Source organism: Rhopilema esculentum, chromosome 9 (genome assembly GCF_057945365.1).
Source record: "Rhopilema esculentum isolate cy_ngs chromosome 9, ASM5794536v1, whole genome shotgun sequence".
Classification (NCBI taxonomy): domain Eukaryota; kingdom Metazoa; phylum Cnidaria; class Scyphozoa; order Rhizostomeae; family Rhizostomatidae; genus Rhopilema; species Rhopilema esculentum.
The window spans coordinates 5,201,412-5,227,782 of NC_142823.1; the positions used below are offsets into that span (position 1 = coordinate 5,201,412).

General features: G+C 38.8%; 2 protein-coding genes across 2 annotated transcripts; one reads left to right on the forward strand and one right to left on the reverse strand.

Moving 5' to 3' along the window:
* Positions 1–10,783: 10,783 nt before the first annotated feature.
* LOC135688974 (uncharacterized) lies at positions 10,784–13,680 on the forward strand. The gene is made up of 5 exons (XM_065206054.2): positions 10,784–10,876; positions 11,596–11,681; positions 11,787–12,029; positions 12,776–12,805; positions 13,319–13,680. Exons 2-5 carry the CDS (start codon positions 11,609–11,611, stop codon positions 13,363–13,365), a joined length of 393 nt encoding a protein of 130 aa, XP_065062126.2. The 5' UTR covers positions 10,784–10,876; positions 11,596–11,608; the 3' UTR covers positions 13,366–13,680.
* A 369-nt stretch (positions 13,681–14,049) lies between these two features.
* Positions 14,050–21,265, reverse strand: LOC135688970 (uncharacterized). The gene is made up of 4 exons (XM_089109878.1): positions 21,070–21,265; positions 18,517–18,714; positions 17,318–17,479; positions 14,050–15,124 (listed from the first exon to the last, which is right to left on the reverse strand). Exons 1-4 carry the CDS (start codon positions 21,241–21,243, stop codon positions 14,930–14,932), a joined length of 729 nt encoding a protein of 242 aa, XP_088966004.1. The 5' UTR covers positions 21,244–21,265; the 3' UTR covers positions 14,050–14,929.
* Between the last annotated feature and the right edge of the window lie 5,106 nt (positions 21,266–26,371).

The following is a 26,371-nucleotide window of genomic DNA, read 5'->3' on the forward strand; positions in this document are numbered from 1 at the left end:
ATATCTCGACGGCCTTTAACTGCTTCCTCTCCCCACCTGAAAGAAATGGAAGATGGCATAAGATTTGTACAGTCAATAAGAGTAGTTAATGGAGCAACAGGAGAAGACCATACAAATAAATTAAGGTGTTTAAAAGGCTGGTGCATTACATTGAAAGCAATTTCAAAATTGTGGCATAAATTAAATGAAGAGCATGATGTCACCTTCCTGGTTACAAGACAGCTTAACCAAGATCCCCTTGAAAATTTTTTTGGATCTATTAGGCAGCAAGGGGGGAATTCTGACAATCCAACCCCAAACCAATTTAAAAGTGCATATCGTAAATTGTTCCACACAAATCTTTTAACAGTCTCGGCTGCCAATTGTGAGCAAGATGAAAATGAACTCCTTGCACAGTTATCAGATATAAGAGAGCTCCCAGAGGTTCCTGTTGTAGAAAAACCACTTAAAATTGTTTCCACTGACTACAGCAATGAGCAAGTTGAAAACAGACTTTTCAAAGATAATGCTATGGCATATGTTGCTGGTTATTTGCTGCGCAAGGCATACAGCAAGCACAAATGCGAAAAATGTTCTGTTCTCTCAAATAACAATGGAATGGAAAACCAGAATGTATTTATGATGTTTAAGGCTTATGAGTCTAGCAGTACATTTTCTGGACTTGTTGTACCATCTGCTGATATGTTTGCCTATGCCAAGCAATTGGAAGATGCATTCATGGAATATTTCAGCAATATAAAGAAAACATCTGGGATTGGAAAAGAGCTGAAAGAGATTCTCGCCACCATAAACCTGAATGTTCCATGTGAAAATTTTGACAAGTTATTTTTGATTGAACTTTTTATTCGAATGAGGATCTATTATTGTCTGAAGTATATAAACAGAGAACTTGTAGCAACAAAGAGAAAGAATAGAAAATACATTAAACTGGTGCATCTTTAGATTGAAAATTAGTATAAATGGGTTGTTCATAATATAACAGTTTAACTTAGTAAGAAAGTAACATGGCTTTGGAGCTTGGAGCTGTCCAGTTCTCCTGTAATCAATATCAATGTATTCAGATAAGTTTAAGTTCAATAGAATGATCATGGTTGCTTTTGATGCTGTAAACTGGAGTTTGATTCTGACCAAAAGAAGGTTGCTTTTGATGCTGTAAACTGGAGTTTGATTCTGACCAAGAGCAGTACTTCCAATTGGGTAGCATCCTTGTGGAAATAATACCCCCTTGTCTGCCTTTTGACCTATTAATGTAGATATTTATAAATGATTGAGTTTCTTGGTTCATTGGAATGATCATGATTGTTTTTGATGCTGTAAACTGGAGTTTGATTCTGACCAAAAGAAGGTTGCTTTTGATGCTGTAAACTGGAGTTCGATTCTGACCAAGAGCAGTACTTCCAATTGGGTAGCATCCTTGTGGAAATAATTACCCCCTTGTCTGCCTTTTGACCTATTAATGTAGATATTTATAAATGATTGAGTTTCTTGGTTCATTGGAATGATCATGGTTGTTTTTGATGCTGTAAACTGGAGTTCGATTTGACCAAAAGAAGGTTGCTTTTGATGCTGTAAACTGGAGTTCGATTCTGACCAAGAGCAGTACTTCCAATTGGGTAGCATCCTTGTGGAAATAATTTTCCTCTTGCCAACCTTTTGCCTTATGAATGTAGATTTATATTATATATGTGTGAGTTGCTTTGTTCAATGGAATGATCATAATTGCTTTTGATGCCGTAAACTGGAGTTCGATTCTGACCAAGCAAGGAATTGTCATTAACATTCTTAACCATTCATCTCTTGCCTTCCACTGATGTGATAATTCTTTGTTTGCGTATTCTAAAACACATTCTTTCTAAATTTTTATAAAACTATTTATTCAAAATCTTTGCAAATAATTTATCTAATAGGACTCATTTGCTAGCCAAAATAAAAGGGCATTGGAACTTTGCATTTGCTCTCCAAAAAAATGAATTATTTATGTACATATACACTCTCTTCTTTTTGGTAGCAGGTTAGACCAATGAGTCTAACAAGGAGATATGAGGTGCCTCCACCATCTGCTAGCCTTGGGGTTGTGCCTTTGGCAAGCATGAACTACCTCTTTAGCCACCCTTACCAGGGATACGGTAGACAGCTTCCCTAAGTACTGCAGTAAAGGAAAATGCCCTCTCTCAGAAAAAGTATTTTTCTTGATTTACAAATATTTTTATTTTCGGAAATTTAATGAAATAAAAATTTCGCGCTTGAAACCAATGGAGATACTTGTTGAACACTGTCACTATTATAAGTAATTGCTTCATCCCAATAAAAAGGTCCGGTCTGCAGCTGACCACTAAAAATTCATTTTAGTTGTTTTCACATATTCAAAATTTGTACTGGCCATTTTTTACCTCCCAGACTGTTGGTGATTTTTTGCGCAGAGAAATTACGTGACTTTATATTCTCAGCGCAGACCAAAACCTTGAGTCTGGCTTACGTCTAGCTGCACTGACGAGCCCTGAAATTGGGCGAAACCGGAATTAGCTTTCAAATGAATAAGAATACTAACCTTTGTAGATAATTTCCAAAATTGATGAAATGAAATGTAAAATTTTAAGCCATTATTCACTCTTTATATCACCGCAGCAACTAATCCAGCCGGTCGCCATTCGTCCTCCAGACCTCTGAATCAAAACGAGTTTATGGCGCAAAGCTATTGTTTCTTTGTTCTAGATTTGTGCACGCAAATATCAAAGGTGCCGACGTAGAGTTCACCTTCTGCGTATTTTCTATTCTGTGTTCCCACTAACCGACTGTCGCAAATCTTCCGCTGGTTCTAATCAACTACTGTGCAGAAACACAACAATCAAGCGAGGTCATCTTTATAATTCTTTTCACTTATCTTAAATTCTAATACGTCTAAACATTATACCTACTCAAATCCAACTAAATCAACACTCGACAAAACCTGTAGTATGATTAAAATTTGTTAATAATCATTACAATCAATATACGTGTAAGTGCATTGTGCTTAATTAATCTCTAACGTAAAATGATGTTTCCCCTGTCTATTTGTTATTGTCAAAAGTGCAAAAGCATATAACATAAATTACTAGGCAACCAAACTGAAAGACTCAAAAAACAAACAATATTTAAAGTTAATACAACGCGCTCTTTCGCGCACCCACTTGAAAAACGGAAAAGTTTGAAAACGTGTCTCAGAGTGGGTCAGTTTTTACCCGGGTATCTTTTGACCCACCCGCAAGTTAATGGAAACGCCGAAACCCGGATAACTTCTGATCTACTTGCAACAACAGCAACGTTTAAGAATTGAGATGGTGCCAAAAATCAAAAACCAAAGTACTCAATGTCGATGTTGCTTCCATTGGCCTACAATGATAGAAATTGAAGGATTATTGATACAAATACTGATTTCTCTTACAACTTTTCACCCCGAATGAATTTAACCCGACTTAGTGGGAACGGATCAAAAACGGATTAAAAACGGGTCGATGCTGCATGCTATGCTGTGCAAAACTATTTAAAAACAAATCATTTTCCTCCCCTTCCGAATATGCACTTTTGCCTGCTTCCCTGGTCACCCGAGCCACAGCCGCATAAACTCGAGCCCGGAAATAAAAGATAGGAGCAGAGTTCCGGGGGAGCGTTAACCCCCTGATTTGTTGTATACCGATCCTGAGATCCTGTCTTCTAAGCAATTTCACAAAGGGCATCGTCTAACTGTCTTGCTGTATGTAATCCCCTCATTGTGAAAAAGTGGTATAGAATTTTAGACAATGATTAGAAACTGTGTGGGTTGGAATTTATTCCTCATTGATGGTATAAATAAAATAGACTGGGCGGTAGACTTCAGATGTGTTGCTGCACTTTAGTGGAAGTACAGGTATGTTAGTGTGTTATTCTACTTCTTGACTACTTCACATTTGCTTTCTAAAGTCCCAGCAATGGGTGCGTTTTTGGCTATGGATTCTTACTAGGATTTCAGTAATAATGTTTTCAGATCAGGTTCCACGGTAATCAAGATCGGTCTCTTGCACATCCTGCCAGGTTCTTTGTTACGCTATCTTTTTTCAGAACTAGTGAATTTAAGTTCAGGCTGACTGTTCTTTATTTTTTCGAAAACCTGAGGCCGGATTGTTCTTAATTTCTTCTTCAATTAATAGGGTGTTAGAAGTGCGATTGCTAGCTTTTACGCTCTAGAGAAGTGTTTACGCACCCACATTTAAAAAAATCCTCGTTTTTGAGATGAAACGTTGTTCAAAAGTGCAATTCACAGTAGCTCAGCCTCGGCTTGTTCTTAATTTGTTCTTAATTTTTGACCAATTTTGAGGCTCGTGTTCTTATATAAAGGAGTTAACGAATCCTCCCCTTAACGTGTACTGGTTGTATGGAAAAATTAGCAAATTCCTTAACGGCAACCCAGTTTTGACTTGGATTTGTGGACCGAAAAGACGACAGGAACCTCTACTGCTCACGGTTTTGGTAATCGAGCTGTCTTCTTTAAGAAGCACTGTTTTCGTTGATCGTTACTTTGATTTAAAACCGTTATTCGTCACTTGACCAGATAAGTTTATTTAAATAAGCAGAACTGTTTCATTCCAATCACTTTTGCCGCCCCTTGGCCACAAGCCATTTTCGGCTTGTTCGGATGGCAATCGATCTCTCGTATCATGTTTAACAAAACACCCATTCTTGAAATGCCATGAAGTGCCAAAGCCGTTTTTTCTTCGTCAAATCCAACCGCAATGGCTGTTTTCTATTGTCGGTTGGATTGTCTTTCTATTGTTTTTCGTCACGGAGAATAAATTTGATTTTTAACTTCCCGTATACAGAAAGGTGACCCGTAACGTATAAAGGCAACTTTTGTAAGCTTATTCGGCCACTTTGATCCGCGCTGCCGATTGCAAATATAACATAAAAGCATTGTATTGTTAGACCAATGGGATTTGAAGGTGGTCAACCAAAGTTTGTTATTTGTTGCCATAGAAACGATACTAAGGTATATGAGGTAAACGAAGGCAAGAACGGAAAAGTCTCATAAATCCTAGCCATTACAGGGCCCATACCACAAATTGCAAGGTGGAGGGGGCCAAGTTCTGTAAGTCGAACTTGAATTAAATGCTTTAAAACAGGGCCTCTTTGGAAATGTTATTGCATACCAAAAAAGTTGGGGGCCATGGCCCCTCCGCCCCACCCTGCATTAGGATTGTCGTCTTGAATCTTCAACGATCGCTTTAAACAAAATTATTTTCGGATGAAGATATTCTTATTCCCAACGGTTCCCTCAAGTTTCTTTTATCTGTTTTCAATTTCAGCGAATGTTTTGTCTTTTGACTTTCTTATTTTGTATTTTAGCGACTTTGATCCTCCTTCGTTAAGGGTATATTTATCAGCATTTTTAGGGACTTGATGCTCGTTGTTGATCTTTATTCATTGAATTTGTTTATATTTATTCTAATTCTTTAAATTCGATTGTAGATCTTTCCACAAAATGCGTGCAGTAACTTTGCTGGTTCTTGTGGCCTTTTGCTGCGCCGCATTTGCAAATGGCGCTGAAGAAACTGGTTAGTAGTTCTTTAATTTGTTTAAGATTAAGTCGTTGTCTTTCCTTTCTTAACGTCGCAAAACAATAAAGAGGGAGCAAGTAACTGACATTTTATTTTGCCTTGCAGTTACCAAAGTGGAAACTAAGGTGACTGAAGCTGATCCTAAAGACGCAGATCCAAAGGAGGCTACCGAAAGTGAGGCAAAGACCGAGGCTGAGGAAAATGATGAAACCGACACGGAAGACAACGATGACCCTGCAAATGACTCCGACTCTGAGGACGAAAACGAGGTAATGGAGAGTGATCCCTCACGCCCGGAAGAAAAGCAGGAGGGTAAGTTCAGTTTTATCATATTTCAACTGTCAATTTGTTTACTTGGCCCGATTGCACAAACTTCCTCCCTAAAGCAATCAGAAATGGGAGTAGTTCATTCACTCATAGTAGTCATTAAAGAAGGCCCTGTTTCTCTTTCTCCGGCTTGCAGGGCTATTTTCGCAGGCGTTTAACAACCTAAAATAGATATTTTTTAAATGGTTTGTCTGTGATTTCATGACGTAATAAATATCATCATCATCATCATCATCAGGTGCCAACTTCTATCAGAAGGTTGGCTACCATGACCCTCCAACTATCCCAAAATCTGAGTTTTGGTTTGTTGTCATGGTCATAGATAAAACTAAGGGGCTAATAGTAGAGATGGGCCCCCAGAACCACCTCTACAGTGTTTTTAAGGAGACACCATCCCTCTTTCCAGGAGTTCTTCCGCCCGAAGCCGTTGACCCCTGGAGTCGTAGCTCATCCGCTCTCCTTGCCAGTCTCCTGCCGAGTTAGCCGTTGGCCATCGCTCGTAGCCCTGAGCTAGGGAACCCTGCCAGGTGGTACCAGTCGGGTCAGGCTGGACCTGTAAGCTAGTGGAGGGAAGATACGCTTTAATTCCCCATTCATGTCCTGTCGGAGCATGCCACTCCCCTGATAACATAATATCATACAAAGTCGAGAACAAAGCCAATAAATTATACATATAAAATATAAAGCCAATAAATTGTGTGTTGCTTTTTAGAAGAAGGAGAATTGGAAGCAAAGGACACCAGTGGTAAGTATTTTATTACTCGGAAACTGAATGCTTATTTCAGTGATCTTGTCTGTTCGACAATCTTGCCACCCTTGCATGAGAATCTTGCAACCGTTCTTTTTCACCTTTGCAGTTTTCTTAAGAGACATATTTACTCACCAGAACCAGACTCTGATTTTGAAAATTTTACACAGCCCACCGATCTTGATTGATACCAATTTTGGTGTGACATTTTAAGATTCTTTTTTAGCTGACCCCACACCTGCAGGTAGGCGCAGAAGGGCCAGTCGACGAAGACGGTCCCGTCGGCGACGCAGGATCTACCGTAGACGCAGGATTGTTTACCGACGACGCAGGATCTACCGTCGACGAAGGGTAGTCTACCGAAGGCGCAGGATCTACCGTCGACGAAGGATTGTTTACCGACGACGCAGGATCTACCGTCGACGCAGGATTGTCTACCGAAGGCGCAGGATCTTGCGTCGACGAAGGATTGTTTACCGACGACGCAGGATCTACCGTCGACGAAGGGTAGTCTACCGAAGGCGCAGAATCTACCGTCGACGAAGGATTGTTTACCGACGACGCAGGATCTACCGTCGACGCAGGATTGTCTACCGAAGGCGCAGGATCTTCCGTCGACGAAGGATTGTTTACCGACGACGCAGGATCTACCGTCGACGAAGGGTAGTCTACCGAAGGCGCAGGATCTACCGTCGACGAAGGGTAGTCTACCGAAGGCGCAGGATCTTCCGTAGACGCAGGATTGTCTACCGACGACGCAGGATCTTCCGCAGGCGCAGGATTGTCTACCGACGACGCAGGATCTTCCGTCGACGAAGGGTAGTCTACCGAAGGCGCAGGATCTACCGTCGACGAAGGGTAGTCTACCGAAGGCGCAGGATCTTCCGTAGACGCAGGATTGTCTACCGACGACGCAGGATCTTCCGCAGGCGCAGGATTGTCTACCGACGACGCAGGATCTTCCGTCGACGAAGGATTGTTTACCGACGACGCAGGATCTACCGTCGACGAAGGGTAGTCTACCGAAGGCGCAGGATCTACCGTCGACGAAGGGTAGTCTACCGAAGGCGCAGGATCTTCCGTAGACGCAGGATTGTCTACCGACGACGCAGGATCTTCCGCAGGCGCAGGATTGTCTACCGACGACGCAGGATCTTCCGCAGGCGCAGGATTGGGATCTTCCGTAGACGCGGTATTCTCTACCGCAGAAGGTCCTTCCGTAGACGTTGTACAAGACGCCGTTACGGAAAGTAAACAAGTTCGTGAACATTGCAAAGACACTGCACATTTTGAACTTTTACTTTAATGATAACGATTTTGTATGTTTTAATTTTGCATTAAAAGAAACCTGAAATGAGAAATTTGTCTTCATTTCTTTGCAAGAGAAACACTACACTACAACAGACTCCACTTTAAACATTCCGTAAAATTCTGATCATTGCCCCCCCCCCCCCCCAGTGTTTGAAATTAAAAATCAAAAGCACTCTTTCGCCTGAGGGGGAGGTGAGTTCCACATCCACCTTTACGGGACGTGCTATTACTGGGAGACCGTTTTCATGTTTCATTCATTTAATTTCAATTGTTTACTTCACTTCTTAGCCCAACCACTTCTAACCCACCCTGCCCTCGCAATTTTTGATACTCTTTGACATAATTTTGTTAAACTTGTCAGATTTATTATATACACATATATATACTGAAGTTAAGAACCCGAAGTATGATATTAAAACAAAGCCAGCAAAGCAAAAAGTTTTAGAGGAAAGTTGTAAATTTTCCTAGAGATGTTGCGTTCTTAGTTTCGCAATCTAGGTTATTCCAAAGGTAAGCACTCCTAAACGAAAATGACTTTGGCCCATTAAAGAATATAAGGAAGACTGAGCTCCCATACCCCCCCCCCCCCCTCCCCTCCCCCTCTCGTACAGCCCTGGGTTGAACAATGCCAGTGTAAAGCGTTTTCAAGGAATTTACAGGAAGAAATCTTTTTGCATACTTTAAAAGACCAATTGCTCTGGATACCTTGGCAGTGTAACATTTAATGTGCTCTTTGAAATATCATTCAGCTAACGTAACTGATATGCAGGGGAGTTTCAGACAGCCCATTTGTATTTTCGAATTTTTTAAACGAAATAGACAATTTTTTTGTGTTGAGGGCGTCAGAGGTGTTTCTCATTCTGAAGGTCGCCGAATGGTTCGTAAAACAACGATCCAATGAAAGTTTCTTGGCAGCTTACCTGATGTAAACTCGAATTTCCAATGGGTGAATTTCGGGTTTCTCTGAGCATAAATCCACTTGTCCGGGTAAGGGATGTTTTCCCCTAATGTGGCGCGCTAATCCTCGTTTCGTTTTGTACTTCTTTTCACAGTCGGAAGAGTCAAAGTTTTCTGTCTCACATACGGCCTACAAATATGATATGGTACAATAAATATTACTATATACAAAATCATATAAACTTTATGCATAATCGTTTCGTTTCTGGCAGCTAGAGTGTAAAAATGTAAAGAGCCAGAGCCCAAGGTGTCCCCTTTAGTATTCTTTAGTATTGTTATGTTATGTCACGTCCGGAAAATTCAAAGATAAATTGTAGGCCTTTTGATAATCATCACACTGCAAAGGGTTGTAGTACCAAGAAAAGCATTCAATTTGTGGCAAAGAAAAGAACTCTGGGCTTTCTCAGAGTCTACGTGGACCTGTTCCTTCGGGCCATCACAGTCCGCAGTCAAGATGAACATTGACAAGAGAAGAATGAGCTACCTCTATCTCTAGCTCTTCTATTTTTTCGTCAACTCCAATGCTTTCGTCTAGAATGTATTTATCGCAGAGACCTGAAAAACCACAATGGTTGCAGCCTGATAAAAAGAGACCCTCTTCATTTAGCAAGCCCGAAGCCGAGGGAGGGCACGGGGGGAATGGTAGAAAAGGGTGCCTTTCTACGCGAACGTATCTTCATTCATGGTGCAAACCCATATCGACTGTGCACCAATCCTCTCTCACAATGTTCTATCGATTCGTTTCTATTTACGGGTACGACATGAAGCTGCAAAAAGGAGAGTCTAACTAATTCTGATGTACTGCAGTTTGAATATTTTGGGAATCCGCGACCCTTGAAAAGATTTGCCTTGCGTAGAACAGAACTGTCATTTGTTGGCCAAAGGGAAAAGCACTGTCTTCAGGAAAGATAACATGGAGAATACGTAATCAAATTAAAGCGTTTTTTACAGATCCACGACGACATAAGAAATTTAGAACTCTAGACAGTTTAATACCTAGCTAGGTTTGGCTTTTCTCAGGTCAGTGGCGGAAATTCATTTTTTCGTTTCTTCAAATTGATTCCCGATACTGTATTGTGAGGGGGTTTGCAAAACCATGACTAAGAAATGAAGAAAACTTGTTGATGCTGTATAACATGAATATTCATCGAAAAACTTGATTTAATTCGTACAGCAACAGCAAATTTAAAACTAAAGTAAGGTAAGTCAAATAATTCCAAGACTCCACAAAGTAAATCGTTAGTTTTATTCGTTAGGGGGATCTGGAATCAACTTGAACAGGGTGCACATTCAAAGGGGGTGCTCGTTCGAAAGGGGTGCTCGTTCAAAGGGTTGCTTCTGTTGGGTCTACAGCTTCTGGAAAATTCTCGTCTGTTTTTAGCAGGGCGTACATTAGGAACGGGCCCAAGGCTGCAGCAGAAATAGCACCCGCCTTCATTTGGCCCTAACCAGAGCATTCAATTTGTTTCCAAAATACACGTTTCAGTATGTAGAAGAGTGGTTTTTCAAAAGAAAAAAAGGGGAAAGCCAAAAGGGTAGGTATGATAGTGAAGGCTCCACCAAACAACTGGCTCCTCTTCAAAATATTAGAATTTTTGCTAAACTTGTTTACATTTTATGCACGGTATCAGGAGAGTAACAAAACGTGGCTATCCACAAAAGACTTGACCAGCATGCATATCAACACTTTCGATCCTCTTAAGACTACTTCAAGGATAAATTGCTTTTCAATTCAAGTGTTTCTTGAAGAAGATTGGCGCTCGTGAAATGGCACAAGTGTCACAAATTCTAAACCAACCATACCTAAAATTTTTTTTTTTCGAAATTCCCTTGAGTGGTTCTTCTGTCTTTTTCGCTGAGAATGGTTTGAACTGAGATGCACGGCTTATTTCTCTATAAACGTATAAATACAGGAAAACTTCCGCTTTATTTCAGTTGGATCGCTGCTCGTGTGGCGACGGTAGTGGTAAGTCTACACTGTTATTTATTTCTTATTTTTTTTAGATTGACATTCCATCTCATCGAAATTTGTGTTGATTCAAGTCTTTATAGTTTGAAATTGCAACTGGTGAACGGGCCTGCCCTGCAAACAACTCTAACCGAAAGACAAGTACAGTAGACTCCGGTTATAGTCATACCAAATGTTGCTTGAAAACTTGTGACTGTAAACCATGTGTGACTGTAAAGAAGCATCTTTTGCATTGTCCTAGTAGCATGTTCGAGTTGCAGCTTCTTCCATACCCCGACCCTTATAACCTTCGTGTTCATTTGTGAGATACGCTGAGCCCACATAAACTGCGACGGTTTCTGCCAAGATCTCTCCTGTAAAAGGACATTTTATTCAGAGTTCAGAAAAGGCCTTAACCTTCATCGGGATGAAATTTTGCCCTTTTGACTTCCCCAATTTTTTATATATCTTTTGAACAAGAGTTTATTAGAAATGGAATTGAAGTAAAATTATGTATGGTTTGATAGTTATTCATTGACCTTCCACAGAACTATTACATTTTTGAATAACCTTCCTCCGGATTACAGTCTGGAACCTTTCTGGACTCGAATTTCATTTCAAGTATAGTTGATTAGAAAATCGTAATTAATAATTTATGGGAATATTTTTCTCTACTCCTGCTCCTTTTCTCTTTTATGATAGTTTCACTTTGGTTAATCTTTAAACTTTTTTTATAGATTGTTTCCCAAAATGCGTGCAGTACCTTTGCTTGTTTTTGTGGCCCTCGGCACTTTTGCGTTCGCCTTCGGTGCAGATGAAACTGGTAAGAAATATTATCAATCACAAACATCGCGAAATTCTTTCTTTTTAATCGGAGTATATGGTCCAGATAGACAGAGCATGAAACACTCTTTACTTTACCTTGCAGTAACTGAAGTGGAAGCAAAGGAAGCAAAGGTCCAAGAAGCCGATCTTGAAGAGGGAAATCTAAATGAAAATACCGTAAACGAGGCAGAAGATGAAACTGAGACAGAGGACGAAACCGAGGCACATGATGAATATGATTCAATGAGTGATACTCATGCAGAAAACATCAATAGCTTCTCCGATTCTGAGGAAGAACATGAGTTGAAGGAAAGTGACGCCTCAAATCCTGGGGCTGAAATGGACGGTAATTGTATATGCACCTTACCCTGCAGTGCCGTCGGAACGAAATTCATATTGGGGGGGCTGCCCATTGTTTTCCATCTCATTCAGTACACTGTTGTAAAGGAAACATACTACAGTTTAACAATTATTGGGGGGGCTCCAGCCCCCCCCCCTGGTTCCGACGTGTCTGCCCTGCTATACACTGATAAGTCAATTTTAGTTTCGTGCGATTGATTCGTGTGATCAGATAAGGTGCCCTTACGATAACCGATCACTATTAAAGTAAGACACAAAGAAACAAGGTGAAAAGAAATCAGAACATGATATAATGATATGTGGTCTTTTTCAGCCGGCTCTCTCTTTTCACACCAATGAAGAAAATCTGCCAAATTTACAATACTGTACAAAATTCCGCCGAGCTTTTGCTTGATGTAATATTTGATGCGTCTGCAAAGTCTTTCTTCATAGTTTTCTCGAAGGGCATTTAGATGCAGGGACAGGCCTTTGTTTATATGAAGAGGAAGACAGTAGCCTATTGTTTATAAAATAAAGATTCACCGAGTCTGCAGATGAAATGCCCCCACCCCTCCCCCCCTAGTTAGTACGTTAAAGAAGGCCCTTGTCATCTATTTTGGGGCTTGCATGGATATGGGCTATTTTCGCAGGCGTTTACCAACGTACAAGAATTTTTTTAAGTAGTTTATCTGTGATTTCATTAAGTCACAAATAATATCTAAGAAATTATATCTTTTGTGCTTTTCTTTCTAGAAGAAGAAGTTGAACTAAAGGATACTAGCGGTATGTTTTTTATTACACAACAATTGAATATTTGCTTCAATGATCGGATTATTTCAATAATCCATTTTCATTCACCAGAACCTGCCATGAAACCTCCTAATTAACAATGACACCAGCCAAAGCACCAAAGTTTGGCACAGTTGATAAAAAAAGTAGGCTAGAAATTATGGCAAAAATTTCCTCATGATAAAGTGCTCAGTCTTGCGTAGTTCAAAATTGTTTTGAAAGGAGCCAATGGAAAGAAATATAGCTTTTTCTATACCTGCCTTACAAAATACTGTCAGATCAAGCTGCGCTTATAAGATCTTCAAACACAATTTTCGCAATTTTTTTTAGGGGGGGGGGGCATTGCCTCCCCAGTGGCTACGGGCCTGACTTATTACCATTTTAATGGCCGCGCCGATTAAAGTTTTCCCTTGGTCTACATGCCAGTGTTACCCTGGTGTTAAAAAAAGAACCAACCGATGTCGATTTATACCAATTTCCGTGTGACATTTCAAGGTCCTCTTTTAGCTCACCCCACACTTGGACGTAGACCTATACGTAGACGCAGATTGTAAGATTGACGCAGACGCAGAGGCTTCCGCCAAAGGAACACAAGAATCACGAGTAGACGCAGAAGGTTCGCCACCCGAAGAAAAAAGATTATTCGCAGAAGAAGAATTTGAAAGTAACTTTGTAGTCTTTGAGCCATAGAAAGAAATTGGGCCAGCTCTTAGTTGACTTTGTAACAGCCCTTTTACAATTTGATATTATTATTGCACCAATATGGCATTAAAATTGTTACTTTCTGTTTTGTCAACTTTTCGTCGATACTAACAAATACACTATTATAGCAGTATGCATTTGTTCAATTTTGAAACAAAAATAAATTTATATCCAGGTTCAGATCGAAAATAGCACATCAATGGTGCGTTTCAAATGTGCGTTTCAATTGTGCGTTTCAATTGTTTGTTGTGTTACAATTTTAGTACAAATTACTATTGGCTATTTCATTTTTAGTACAAATTACTATTGGCTAATTGTCAGTCGAGAATTTCATACCCTTCACGTTCCCAAAAACATCCATAAATTCAAGTCCCAGACCATGCATTTCTACCAGATAGATACGAACCAATAGGAAGATATAATTCCAAAAAACAAACCAATCAGAATCGTCTTGTTTGCCAATCGATTTCATTCTAATTTTAATTTTATCTGCATTATCGTTATAAACAATACTTTCAAAAAATCGATCAAAAGTGGCTTGATTATATAGTGGTATTAATTTCATTAGTTTCCTGTTAACCCCAATCAGGGCTCTACATACCCAGGGTAGGCTCTTCAGTGCCCGAGAAAACGCATATTGATGTTTGACGGTGTTCTTCAGTCAGCCAAATGCTTTGAAAACTTCTTTTCTTTAAAAGATCGTGTTTCTAGAAAAACTTGTTCCACTGCCCTTCAGTTAGCAGCTGTTGGTAATTATCTATGGGGAGCTTGGGGAGCATGGCACCTCCCTTAAAATGTAAAGGGGTATTTCATCGGCAAATAGAGGATATCTCTCACCGATTTTTCAGCAGATTTAAACTGGATACCGATTTTGGGTACAACGGCTAGATATGGTCAACGATAGCTTCCAGGCTGCGTACTATACTAAGGTTATCATGTCACTTCGTTGTTTTTGCAGACTGTAATTGCTCTCTAATGGAACACTTAAGGAAAAACTAGGAGGGCAAAGCGTAAAGATGGTATCTCAATCTTTAGGGGCCAAATTGTGTGACTTTCTTTTCAGAAAAAGCTAATAAAGATTTTCATTTCTGAGCACGAAACAGTAAAAAATTTCTTTTACATCATTAAAAATATCTACAGAAAATGATGAACTATAGTCTTAAATCGGTTTACCGAATGAACTTTTAACTTGACAATTAATCCAAGGGACTGGAATTGGAAATAGCTATGTTAATTCTAAAAAATATCGGCTACTTAAATGTATACCAAAAATTTCCTTTAATTTGCTCAAAAAGAACTAAAACTACGTTGCATAATCGATATAAAATATATGAGCTAAAACTTGTAGAATATAAGATTTTTTATTTGAATATAAGCGTGAGTAGATACATAAATATGACAAATATCCAGATTAAATCACTGCATACTGAAATCTTCCCGCAAAGCCTGAAGAGTTTCACTTTTTTCAAATTTAATAAGAAGGATCCGAAAATTTGGGTTCGGATCCACCATTTTCCTTTTTTGCTGGATAAACTCTATCGACTCAATTGTTGTCATTTTCCTCGTAGCCATCAAGTACGAAGAAACGGCAGCTCCAGATCGAGATTTGCCCTAGAAAAAAGGTACTTGGTAGCATAAATACAATGTTATTATGAAGTGTATAGCAATTAAGGCTTGCTCAAAGAAAAAAATTTCCTTTGGTGGCTCGTGTGTTTGACCAGGCCCACTAAGAAAGGGTGCGAAGGGGGGCAGTTGCCTCTGGGGCCGTACGAGAAGAGGGAGCCGCTGGTAATTAAATCGTTTCTATTTGCACACTGTTTTTATTGAAAATCATATATTTTATAGGAAAGTTTAACAATACTTTACAAGTATAAATTTAAAGTAGATAAAGAAAGCTTTGCGCATCTTAATTCCATATTAAACGCATTTTACGTTTATTGCTTTGGGTTGGAAGAGGCCGAAGCATTAGAACTGCCCCTGGGCCCGGCGTGGCTCTCGACGGCCCTGGCCATGCAAATAAACCTCTTTTGTTGATGCTGGCTCGTCTCAATCAAAAGGGAAGTTTGCCTTTACAGGTTTTCTATTAATTTAACTTAAAAAGTATAGAATTTTATATTTACAACTGCACACAAAAACTAACATGGCTTTTCAAATCTGCACATACGCAAGACAAAATCCATTTCGTAGACAACTACTATTAGAAAGGGGTGCAACCAAATATTCCTTTGGCACGGCAACATTTTGTGAGAGCACGGGCAGGCGGAAACATAGCATACTAAAGTACTTTCATCCGACACTCCTCAGGGCATCAATGTCCTATAATTTTCATGTGTAGGCAGAAAGAGATCGTTTTCACTCTTTGACTCGTTAACTGGGCGAGAGACTAGATGGGTTAAAAAACAAGGAACCGCATCTGCATCTGGATGTAAATTTCTGCTTACCTTTGATCATTAATCGTTATTCACACTCTTAAGAGTGTCGGACGTAAAGTATGCTATGACTCCGCTTGTTACTTCCATCTTAAAAGAGGGGTTTCCTACGGGCACCATTACAATTTTCCGGATAACGTTTGACAACTTCTTAATGTACACCAAACAGGGATGAAAAATAACGTTTGTTGCATGGTTAGAGGGCTTTCACTTATGATTACTTTTCGATCTGTGAGCTCCGTGTTATTTTCCATGTCTTTCCGTCATTACGTATGGTGTCAGCCCAGTTTTTCTTTGGCCTACCATGACCACGCCTACCGTTTACTATCATGTCTGCAACTTGCCTGATGCTACCTGCATTATGTAAAAACATGTCCATACCATCGCAACCTGTTGTATCGGACTGCTGATGTTATGTCAACCAGTGGCGGAAATTCAGGCTTTCATATTGGGGGGGGGGGGAGGGGGTCAAGGCCTTCGATTTCCGACAAGATAAAATCTTGGATTATGTCTAATTTAAAAGAAACTGCACATTTTGATAAAAATAGATGATTTTTTGACGGGACCCTTTAGGACCCTTTAGAAATCTTTGCTGACCACGCCGTAATGAAGAAGCAAGAAGAACAATCCCATTTAAGAAGTTTGATATCAAAATCTATATCTCACTTAAGACAATTGATGATAAAGGAGGTAGACCGATTACACTTTTGACAAGTCGTACGTTCATTTTATGCATTTCATCTTGTTTTCGTCAGTGGGAAATACGCTTGAAAATAACTTTTATTCGGAAGAATCCGATGGAAATTTCGGCTAATCTTTACGGAATTGAAATTGAATATACAATTCATAAGCAGTTTGATTTTGGTCATATATTGTTTGATTGGTTATTTATTACTGGCAAATATTTTATCAGCTATGTTCAAATTCTGCAAAAAGGACACATAGAGGTTATAGAGGTCGCTAGGGTAAAAAGGGGAAATGCAGATCACCTGCGAGCGAAGCGAGCAGAAAATATGGCAATTACGCCCCTTAGATTAGCTTAAAATTCCTTTTCAGAACGATTTCTTGGAGTAATTTTGACGCATTAAACGGTTGTCAATTATCCGACGAAAGCCCGAATTTTCCAACGACATCGCTGATGGGGGGCAATCCCCCATAAATTCCGCCCCCCAAACCCCCATAATTTCCGCCACTGATGTCAACGATGCCTAGTTTCTTTGGCAAGGAATCAGAGCTGGAGCGATCTTCCAACTACACATTGCATATCCACCGTATCATGGCTCGGTCATTGAATTGTAGTTTGCGTATATTTTCAATGGTTGGTGCCAAGCATTCGCTTGCATATAATAAATCATTTGATATCCATACAACATACCTGGGCACAATGTACCAACACTGATCCACTTTTCATTCCCTCGTGAATGAAACAAATAGCTTGTTTAAAATCTTCTTCTGTGATATGATACTTCATAGAATCTTCCCAATCCAAATCAAGACCAGTTATATTCAGATTCTTTTTCATTTCTCTTGAAATTTCCTGTAGATTTCAATAAATAATAGCTTTGGTATTTTCAAAGAACATCCCTCACTTATCAAGAAAGGGATATTAGGTTAACAGTAGTATGAATGTTGATTTTCCATTGTATTTCTCCAGCAGATTTTGATAAAAAAGCAAATGAAAATCTATTTTGTAGATAGCTATAAATAATTTCCTAAAGGGAAGCTGGGGCAAAGCTTTGCAAATTGAGAAAATCCTTAGATCTTTGGGATTAACTTTTGCACAAAAAGCAAAATAGTATGATATTTTGGCAGCGTAAACTTTTGGGCTTTGCGTTTTAATTTTGCTTTGAAAATAACAATATAACAATAACTTTTCTATTTAACTGAATTCTCCTTCTACTTTCTACCAACAAAATAAAAAAAATAATATTACAATTTGTAAAAATAACCATTTGTCATAATAAATTTCAAGAGGTTAGGTAGCCTCTCTGGATATTTTGCAAGAACGAACTTTTCCAAATTTGTATTTTAAGTGGTTTCAGGAAGTTTAGGCCAAAATGCAAAAAATATTAAAGTTTTCCCCACATAAGTTTCTTTCCCTACAGTAGCTAGTCAAAAACTAAAATGTTTCAGCAATTTAAGAATGAAAAGGCTTCTAGCTCCATGACATTTTTAACTAAACAGAACAGCATGAAGACATCAATGATTATAATGAAATACTAAATGCAAATAATCAATCGGGCTTAAAACTTTGGTCTGGTTTTTAAATTATAATTAATGTTTAAACACAAGGATGCCTTCACCAGAAAAGAACAGGGGGCAAACTTGTGAATAGGGCACCAAAAAATTAACTGATAAATCTTCTCCAGGAAACAAATTCTTAGAGTTGTGTGATATATTTCCCTTGAAATGCATAAATTTTTCTTTTCGATGTGAAAAGAGATATTGTGTCTAAAAATATGATGCCACATCATTTCAACTTACAGTAGAATGAAACTGAAAAATTACAACAATTTGAAATTTTCTTACTAAGGATTTATCAGGCTTTATTTGATAGTAAAAATTTTCACCTACCCTATATTTAGGCCCAAACATGATCCCAAGTCCTTTGCCAGCAACATTGAGCACATGTGTTATGTTCTCTTTCTTAAGAAACTCAGTATTTATTGCAGCTTTAAATCCTCCAAGAAATAACTTACCATGGTTTCTAACTGAATCACTCTCTAATATTAAGGTTGGTGTTATTGTTCCTTTTTGTGTATGCTCTACTGCCTGCAAAGGGAAATTATCAACTACTCCGGGCCTAAAAAAACTAAAATATTGTTATAAATTTACCCACATATAATTGAATTGAAAATGCTACTGTGCTTTGATTACATCTTGAACTTGAGCATTAGCACTAGCACCAATCCTTACCTTGGTCTTAATAAATCACAAAATACACTAGTAGGGTAATAAAAGTATTACACCACCTTGAAGGAGGAGAAATGGCACATGAATGATCAACCAATCAAAACTTCAATCTATTTAGAGCATTTGTTTAAAAAATAACAGTAGCAATCTTTTAACAGTTTCAATGTTTTGATGGGTAGCTGCAAACTTTTGAAACCCTAAAAGCCTGCTTGAAATGGAGCCATATATTTGGAAAACGTATTCTTGTGGAATTTTGTATTAGGCCTGGAAAATTCTCATAATAAATGATTCTCTGTGTTTTGGATGATCTTTTGGATCATGGTTTGTAACATTTTTCATTTGAAGTCAAACTTTTTTAGTGAAGTAAAAAATTGGACTTGATTCTGGCTAGGCCAAAGCTTTAATTTCTTTTGTATGGAATTAAATCTTTGTAAAAAAATGGTTTCTGTTTATTCTGGTAACTTTTTCTTTTGTATTTGTGCAAAACAATCATTATATTTGCCCTGGACAGACTTTGAGCTGCAAAACCTTGCTCAGCATCGAGTTTCATGTCTCTTTTTGTCCCTTGGTGTAAACTCAGTAGGATGAAAAACAGACAAATTCTCTCCCCCTTGATATCGATTTTTTTGACTGCCCAATTCTTGGTTTCTTTACTACTGCAACACTTTCGAGAAATCTTTGTTGCTTTCTCACAGCTGTTGTGTGGCTGCATCTAACATGGTCAACATTTTTCAAAAATTAAAGACAAATTCCCCGTAAATATTTTGTAGTGACTTGCTTTTCATTTGACAATTTTTCTCTTTTCGGCTTGGTCTACATTTTAACAAACAAAAATGTTCTTGCGAAATTCATACTTTTCTAACTAAGTTTTCTATGGTCCAGCAAAATTTGTAAACTTTCCCCACCGAAATTTGCTAAAAAATGCGCCTATTTCTCCCAATTAATGCATTCAAATGTTTTGTATTGTCAAAAAGTTGACAAAAAGTCCTGCCATTTTGAACAAGGTGGTGCAGTGCAGTACTTTAGATACCCTAGTGTCAGGGGCGGATTCAGGGTGTCGCACAGGTCGCACGGAAGACCGTCAGATTTTCAGAATTTAGTTTTCAGTTATTGCAATTTGCAATAAGGCAATCATGCTTACCAAAATCTTTTATTTCTCCTTACAGATAATACATTCACCTCTCTTTACACAGTAAACACAGGACCGAACCTTGGTAGATCTCACACACAATGCCATAATTTGATTCAATATAGAAAGACCATCCTAGACCGTAAACAGTATGATTTTTAGGCATGTCGCCCGTGCCGCACAAATATGCAGGGCTCTTTGTTATGCAAATATTTTACCAAATCTCACCAATCAAAGTTCAAGTTTTCACATATTTGTGCGGCATGAAAAGTCTGTAAACACTATGTTAAATTACTGTGCCGCACAACTGCTGGCAAAAGAAGAAAGTGGATGAGGTTGAAAGTTGTGAAGGAGAAGAATCCCAATTTTTTTATCCATACGGAAGAGGTGCACAGGAAGTGTACACTTCTGAATCTCAAGATATTTTGTCTCAACTGTGTGTTTGGATTTGCTAGAAAATTTGGAAAACTTTTTAAAAGGGAAAAATGTTTGACTGAACAATTTGAACGTTTCAGGGCCCCAGTCCCGTCGCCACCCTCAAACTCCTGCCTGCAAACCTCGTTGGTGATGCAACTTCCGCTCCTTAGTCTTGCTTAGCGGGACCAATCGCAGTTAGAAAGTAAATGCTTACAAGACATGAAAATAATATTCTAGACCAAAAATCAAGATGACTATCTTGAAAAAAGGCGTAATTATTCCTTTTATTTATAGTGGTTTCAATAATCAACATTGTGAGCTTTATAGTTGCTCTGGTTCCGGGGGCTGGGCTCTACCCTTGACCATGAGGGAGGCCCCCTAGACCGCCTGCTGGGTAGTGTTTATGCGCGACCGTCAACTTTTGTTCTGTATCCGCCCCTGCTTAGTGTATATTAGAAATTTCGGTTGATACCCTCTTGTATAGAACGATTCGCTTCCCATTCCCCTTGACAACTGGTGTATTTGGCAATGTAGTCATTCTCTGAGAGTGGGCTTGCCTCCCAGATTCATAAAACTAAAAGAATGCAGTTCACTTTTTTCCCTTTCTGTTTTCTTCTATGCCAACAACGCCTAATAAACGTACAGATTAAAACATCTTCCCAGCCTACCCGAAGAACAATTTCCTCCGACTCCACAGCATCTCTCGTATGTTTTCCAATCTCTTTCATGCAAGATGTACACATATCAGGTTTCAGAAAATGTGCTCTGAATAGTTGGCAGTTACTTTCCCCTGAAAAACAAATTTGGTCATAGGCCGACCCCGAACTTCCGTCCTCCGCCATTTTTGGCAACAACCTCGCTTCCGTGGATTATGATTATCTTCAGTGATATAGAAGCGCCGATGGATATAGAGATGTCGGTAGCGCTGAATAATCTTTCAAAGGAAACTTGGGTGCAGCCAAGTCTCATCAAGCATTTATACGCGCTGTAGAGGGAAGGGTATGCTGCTAGGTGCATGCTGTATTCACTAATTTTTTATAGAAACCAATACTCGGGCCGAGTAAGCCCCGGCCGAGTGTGCCCGGGCCGAGTCAGCCCAGATCAACCTTGGCTAGGTAACTTTGTGTTCGCACTACAGAAAATATTACTTGGGTTCACTCTACCCCCTACCCAGGCTGAAACAAGGTTCGATAGTATAGTGTAGACAAAACATTTGACATTCACGACAGGGTCATACATAAATGATATCACCTATAATTTCAAGATTTTTAGGCCCCCTGCCCCCTGTGTCACCACCTCTCTGAACCCCTCTATTATATTGCCAATGACGCCACTTCTCGCACCACCCCTATAATGCTTTTAGAATAATATTGGCCAAAAATTGTCATTTAGAATAAAATCTAGCGTAATTAGGAATCTAGAATAACTTTGGCATAATTGTGATTGTTGTTTCTATTGATCCGTTGTCTATCACCACCAAATGCAAACACTTTACACCAAAATGTGTGACTTTCCACTTTCAGGGTTTAGCCAAATGTTTGTAACGGTTGGCAACAAATTTTTTTTCTGGTTGGCAGCCAAATTCAGCCAGCTAAATGCAGTACACAAAAAAGCTGAATTTTTGCTACTTGTGGAGAGTGATAGTGTAATCAAAATTTTGCTTTGTATGTTACAAAAGCTTTCACTTAATTTTATCTTGCATTGTCTGTTCTCTTTCACTTTGTTTCATGTTTCTTTTTTTGTAATTTTGAAATCATTCTAAAAAAATTTGAATGTTATCTATGCCAAAAATTTATTTTCCTTTGCATTTTTGTGGTTTTTTGCAACATGCTGCCAGATTCTACAACTTCTGCTTCTTCGGCCAAATCAATTTATGACAGCAAAAGGGGTTGAGAAATTTTGATGTCAAAACCATTGATCTAAATTGTCTTTTTGTGTTCAAAAGATGGCAATTTTGAGTACACTGTCTTTTAGAGGAATGGTCAAAAAGGTCAAAAGGCAACTCTGGCCACTTTTGATATTCTGAGCATGCCTCTTTCTCAAGCAGGGTTACCTTGATTTGAAATTTAGCATAATTTTCGCAAATCTAGCATAATTTTATGACAAATTTGGCATAATTCCAAAATTGAGGTCTGGTCACACTGCTACCAGGACACTTCAAAATTTCCCGGTACGCCCTTGCTTCGAATTATATTTTTCAAAAAACTTAACTAAAATTGATTACAACCATCAATTGACCTCTCGAAAGAACGTTTGCATAAAATGTTCGCCGTTGTTATGGTTTCGGCGTCATAGGTTTTACAGCTCAGACCCAGTTCATACGCCGCATTTCTGCCGCAGCGAATTAAATACAATTAAAGGCGGCAGTAGTGCGGCAATAGTTCTCCGAAATTAGGATTTTGTTTCAGACGCCGAATTAAAATCGTCGCATTTAATGCGGTCCCAGACCACGCGATTGATGTCCTGCGCAGCGCTTCTGTGCGTTATTCTTCCTGACAACAAAAATGGCCAAAAATGGCGCCAACAAACAAATTCATAGAAATTCTTTTTGCCCTCACAAACAACATGAGTGCCAAAAGTCGAAGAAAGCGTACTAGTCGAAAGAATTTTGAAACATTTTTTTCTGACTATTTTGCGTCGACGGCAGTTACTATCAATGATGTGGTTTCAAATAATATTGTTGATGACAAACAATCGGAATCTCTGTAGGCCTTTACTTCGAACATGCAGGAGAAAACAGAGGATCCATGGATGGTGGGAGAATATTTGGAGTTGTTCTGGTGGTACACGTTTTAAAAAAAAATTCAGAGCAACAAAGGCCACTTTCGCATTTATTCTTGGCAAAATTAAAGATGGTTTGGAGAAAGAAACTTCTGCAGAGAATCCTGTTTCCCCGGCAGCACGTCTGGCTGTTTGTCTTTACAGACTTGCAAGAGGAGACTATCTGCATAACATTGCTGAACTGACGGGTTTAGGTACATCCACTGTTTGCAAGATTGTAAACGAAGTTTCTTGCATCATTGTAGAGCGCCGTTGGGGAAATTTTGTTGCTAAAAATTTCCCCCATAACATTGAGGAGCTGAATAAAAGCATGATTTTCTGTAACTATTTGGCCTTCTGGGTAACTTTGATCTGATAGGCTGTCGCTATCCTCTAATTCTTGATTTCCACGTAAAAACGATGGGAGTTTTGTTCGGAACCCAGCCATTTCAACCAACAAGGAAACTAATGGAATTTTGGCACCACAAGTATACACGCATGCGTGTTGTAATTTAATCACTCTTCAATCATTCAAAATCAAGATTAATCACAAATTTCCTCTAATTCGCTTCGGCAGGAATGCGGCGTCTGAAACCAACCCGAATTTCTGCCGAAGTTAATATTTAAATGCGGCAGAGCTGCGGCATTTGTGCCGCATTAAATTAGTAAATTCTTGTTTGGTTTCAGACGCCGTATTTCTGCCGCATTTAATTGACACTTGAACTTTTTCAGCCTTGTCACTTTAATTCACTGCGGCAGAAATGCGGCGTATGAACTGGGCCTTAGTTAGCTTCATCATTAAATTGAGAAAAACTGTATCAATGATGTATCAAATTTCCACCAGTTTTTTGCCAATTCTTCATAATTGTACAATTTATCGAATAGTTTTCCCAAATCTTCAAAAACGCCCAAGACTTGTGGTTAACCAAGACTTATGACCAGCACAAATTAGTTTCTTCACTTATGACTAATGCGAATTATTTCAAATGCCTGATATCGAATAGCTGAGATGGTTCTCACTTTTGAAGCATTAACTGAATACAATCATATGTTCTTTCCATTCAGAATGGTTGTATCTGGATAAGATTATCGATGCGTTGGCAGTTGGGTATGGGAACGTTCACATATTACCTTAATCAAAGATGGAGGGATGGGGTTCACACAAATGTTTACGGTCATAATGATCAATAAATAATGCAAATTAGATGATAATTTAGGGGAAAGAGGATTTTCCAGTAATGCCTATATTTTGTTATGTAATTTGTGCATGTTCCTTTCTTGAATGATAATGCTCTTTCCAGGGCCTATTTTGGTTTATTAGGGCCTATTTTGTGCAGTATTACACATTTTGTTCAGTAATAATTTAAAAACGTAGAGTATTGATTTCCAAAATATGCAGTATTGAATTTTGGGATTTGTGAAAATGTCTTTTTGCGGCTATTCCAGATTCCTGCTTTGTTCAAAAAATGTGAATTTTCCTCGTCAGTTCGATATTGAGTTCATGTATTGTAATTCTCGTATAACCACCGGAAAGACTCTCTTATCAAAACTTAAAACAAATCGAAATTCCCAGAACCAAAAACAAAACATCTCCTGTAAATGTCAGCATTGCTGTAAATTTCGTAATTTGATCTTGTCGAAGATAAAACATTCAGTAATAATTTATCAGTTGCTCTTTGATGCTCTGGACATCTAGCAGAATCCACTTAGACCCCATTTACACTATCCCGGGACAATTTTGTACCGTTACGGTTCGCAACTGTTTACACTGTCGCGGTTCCAAATGTTTCCGTTTAGCGGTTCCGTTTACACTGTACCGGTACGACCTTAATTTAATGGTACTTTACTTGGACGAACGACAAGGTGGCTTTAATTTTCAGTGTTATTTTAGACTACAAAACTGCAAAGTCCAATCAAGGCTTGAACTGGGAAACAGTAAAAGCCTTTTCTGTGGTCGTCTTTTCTTCAGAATTGTTTTTTCTTCAGAATTTGACAACGTAGCTACGCCACAATCAAAGCCTCGATTACCTGAAACAGCCATACAAAAGACCTCTTTGTGAATCCGTGACAAAATCGTCTCGGATAGGTGTTTACATTGTCCCGTTCAAAAACGGAACCGCGACGGTACAAAAATTCGTTCGCTTTCAAAGCAGAGTCAAAACTGTTCCGGATAGCAGAGCAAAATCGTCACGGTTCCACAGTGCTAGTGTAAACGGAAGGGCGAACCGCGACAGTTTTGTCATGGCTCCAAATTTGCACGGGACAGTGTAAACGGGGTCTTAACTTAACTAAAAGAAAGATAAAGAGCCTAATAAAACTTTTTTGTTTTACTGTCCAGACAAAACATGACATAGTGACTCCGTTTACAAGAGATAAATGACTATGTTTCTTTTCAGGCTTTGTAGCTTCTGTTTGTTTTGTTGCTGTTTTGAAATGTTATTATCGATTGTGTATATTATCGTCTATCTGTTTGTGATTTCTCCGTCATGGCCTATACACGTGTTCAAAATTCGGGCCATTTCCTCGCTACACTTGCATGGCTAAGATACCTGGGGTTTGCAGGGGTTCGCACTGATTACAACAACAAAATTTCCTATAAAAAATGATTATAAATGTGCAGTATTGAAAATTTCTTAAAAATGTGCAGTATTGATGTCCTGTGACAGGCAATTTAATCTTGCATTTCAACTGAAAACTCAAAAGCATCTTGATTTTGTATTTGAAGCGCTAAAACTCCTGCGTTTTGTACTAAAAAGAAATTTTGTTCAACTTTATTCAAATATCGTGTCTAGTGACAAACGGGGCTTTTTATCCCCTGACTAATGACCAGCCGTACCCCCCTCTCCTTGTTTGGAACTTGGCAGAAACACCTCAAACCTGGAATTCTACAGAAAGAGCCTGGAAAATATGAACCTACAAGTATTAATGGAAGATGAGGCCGTATGTTTTGAAAATAACTTATTAAAATATTCCAATCTTTCCTCAAACTTAAAAAATTTTCATTATTGAATAATATCTGTGTTTTTCTTGAGAGAGTCTTTTTGTTTTTTACCATGTCTTTCTCATACAGAAGGAGCCCATAAATCTGCAAAATTATGGTATGAGTGGTGGCATGAGGCGAGGGGCAATTCACTCTTGGAAATAGCGTATGAGATTTTCCCTAAAACAAAAGGATTTCCGAGGATTTTCAGATAAAACAATATGATTTCC

Bases quoted from the DNA above. Each gene is read 5' to 3' on its own strand.
- LOC135688974 (XM_065206054.2), top strand. From the start codon at position 11,609: ATGCGTGCAGTACCTTTGCTTGTTTTTGTGGCCCTCGGCACTTTTGCG. The intron at 11,682-11,786 runs GTAAGAAATATT...TTTACCTTGCAG, and splicing joins CTTCGGTGCAGATGAAACTG to TAACTGAAGTGGAAGCAAAG. The intron at 12,806-13,318 runs GTATGTTTTTTA...GTCCTCTTTTAG, and splicing joins TGAACTAAAGGATACTAGCG to CTCACCCCACACTTGGACGT.
- LOC135688970 (XM_089109878.1), bottom strand. From the start codon at position 21,243: ATGGCGGAGGACGGAAGTTCGGGGTCGGCCTATGACCAAATTTGTTTT. The intron at 18,715-21,069 runs GTAGGCTGGGAA...TTCCCTTTGCAG, and splicing joins CGGAGGAAATTGTTCTTCGG to GCAGTAGAGCATACACAAAA. The intron at 15,125-17,317 runs GTATGTTGTATG...CCTTTTTTCTAG, and splicing joins TGTTGGTACATTGTGCCCAG to GGCAAATCTCGATCTGGAGC.